Source organism: Ananas comosus, linkage group 9 (assembly GCF_001540865.1).
Source record: "Ananas comosus cultivar F153 linkage group 9, ASM154086v1, whole genome shotgun sequence".
Lineage (NCBI taxonomy): Eukaryota > Viridiplantae > Streptophyta > Magnoliopsida > Poales > Bromeliaceae > Ananas > Ananas comosus.
In genome coordinates, this window is record NC_033629.1 from 12,850,196 (window position 1) to 12,852,202 (window position 2,007).

At 47.3% G+C, this 2,007-nt stretch overlaps 1 protein-coding gene across 1 annotated transcript; it reads right to left on the minus strand.

Moving 5' to 3' along the window:
* LOC109714924 (dof zinc finger protein DOF1.4) lies at positions 1-1,512 on the minus strand. The gene has a single exon (XM_020239674.1). It carries the CDS (start codon positions 1,255-1,257, stop codon positions 478-480), a length of 780 nt encoding a protein of 259 aa, XP_020095263.1. The 5' UTR covers positions 1,258-1,512; the 3' UTR covers positions 1-477.

Consider the following 2,007-nt stretch of genomic DNA (forward strand, 5'->3'; position numbering starts at 1 on the left):
TTAAGAGAGAAAATTAACTATCAGTTGTTAAATTGTTTTACACCACCAAGATCACATTTTCTGTGGAGGAGAAGAAGAAGAAGAAGAAGAAGAAGAAAATAACCCATGAAGCCAATTAACGCATTAGGGAAAGAGTTCATCACACACATAACATGCCTTGCACATATATATAATAATATAGTACAAAGATATTAATAAGAAAAACCAACTTACGCTTCTTTAATTATCCACTCTCTCCTTCGATCATATTGTTGTTGTTGTTGTTATTCTTCTTGTATTTATGGTGCAACAAACCAAGGTTACTGGATCCGAGGATCCTCTCAGAGCAAACATTCATCTTTTCGCGCCACTATGACTTTAAAAACAAAGAAAAAGAGAACAAAAATCACAATTGGGGCTCGAGAAATTTGCCTCCGACAAGAAAACAAACCAAACCTACAAAGAAGTTAATTGGTAAAACCGAAACAACGACGACAATTAAATAAGAGGTGCAACGGACGAGCCGTAGCCGCCGTAGCCGTAGCCATAACCGTAGCTGTAGCCGCCGATGCCCCCAGAAGAAGGAAAGAAATTGTTGGTAGCAAAAGAAGAGATGGATTCAGATGAAGGTAACTTGGCTTCCTTAATTAATCCCACACTTCCATTTTCGCCGTAGAGCGGGGGCGGCGGATGAGAGAGCGTGGATTCGAGAAGTAAATTGTTGGCGGCGACCAAATTATCGGGCATGAGCTGGAACTGATTCGAAATGTAGCCGACGTCGATCGAGTCGAGGTGCGAGATGGGGGGAGCGGGAAAGGAGAAGTCGGCGGAGGAGGAGGAGGAGAAGAGCAGCAACGGATTGATGGCGGTGGCGGTGGTGTCGGAGAAGTCGGAATTGGGGATCAACTGGAGAGGGTGAGGAGGTGGGGCTGCTGCTGCTGCTGCGGTGGCGGTGGCGGTGGCGGTGGATGTGGATTTGGGAGTGTGGGGGGGAAGCTTGCGGAGGCGCTTGTTCTTGCGGCAGCCGCCGCCGACGGGGACGTTGCGGAGGGCGCCGCCGCGGGTCCAGTAGCGCTTGCAGGCCTTGCAGAAGTGGCGCGGCTGCGACAGGCTGTAGTTGTTGAAGTAGCAGAACTTGGTGTTCGACGACTCGCACCGCGGGCAGCGCAGCGCCGACTCCGACGCCGACGCCCCCTGCTGCTGTTGCTGCGTTCTGTCTTCTGCTGCTGCTGCTGCTGCTGCTGCTGCTGGTGGTGGTTTTGACGTCGTCTGCGTCATGCTCGTCGACGTGCTGCCGACTGCTGCGATGGTGGTGTTGCTGCTCCTGCTGCTGCTGCTGCTGCTGCAGAAGAAGAGTGATGATAGAATTAGGGAAGGGGAGGGGAGGGGAAGGAAGGAGGGAGGGAGGGAGGAAGGTGGGTGGGTGAGAATGATGGGAGGGCAAGATGAGGAGAAGGTTCGGTGACAAGAGCAAGAGAACAAAGTGGGCGTGCAGTATTATTATTGATCACCCAGAGAGAGAGAGAGAGATTGAAATGTGTGGGTTCCAGTCCCACCCACGAAGTGTATATAACAGTTTGAGCGATTACAACCAAAATTCTGGACCCTAGTACCACTGCCGTAAATTTTGGTCCATTGTCCTTGAATTTTTTTTTTTTTTTTCTCTTGTGAAAAAGAAGCAGCAAACTATCTGCCTTATCCGTTAAAAAAAAATAATAAACTTAAACAAGTGTGGATCGTAAAAACTTACGGACTATTCCAGAAGCATGCGTTGATAGAAAAGATGCACTCATCGATCCATCTAGATGTTAGGTCTATTGTTGGATCTTTTGCTGTTAGATTTCTTGTGGACTGCAAAATTGGACCTATTTTAACAAAATAATAAATAGCCAACAATTTCTTCCAATACTTGCACCGTTAATGCAACATGAGAATCAAATCTACACCATTAGCTTTTATACCACTTGTGGATCGTAAGTGCTAACCAGTTATTCCTAAAGCAAGTGATAATAGGAATAACGCATTCAT

Bases quoted from the DNA above. Each gene is read 5' to 3' on its own strand.
- LOC109714924 (XM_020239674.1), bottom strand. From the start codon at position 1,257: ATGACGCAGACGACGTCAAAACCACCACCAGCAGCAGCAGCAGCAGCA.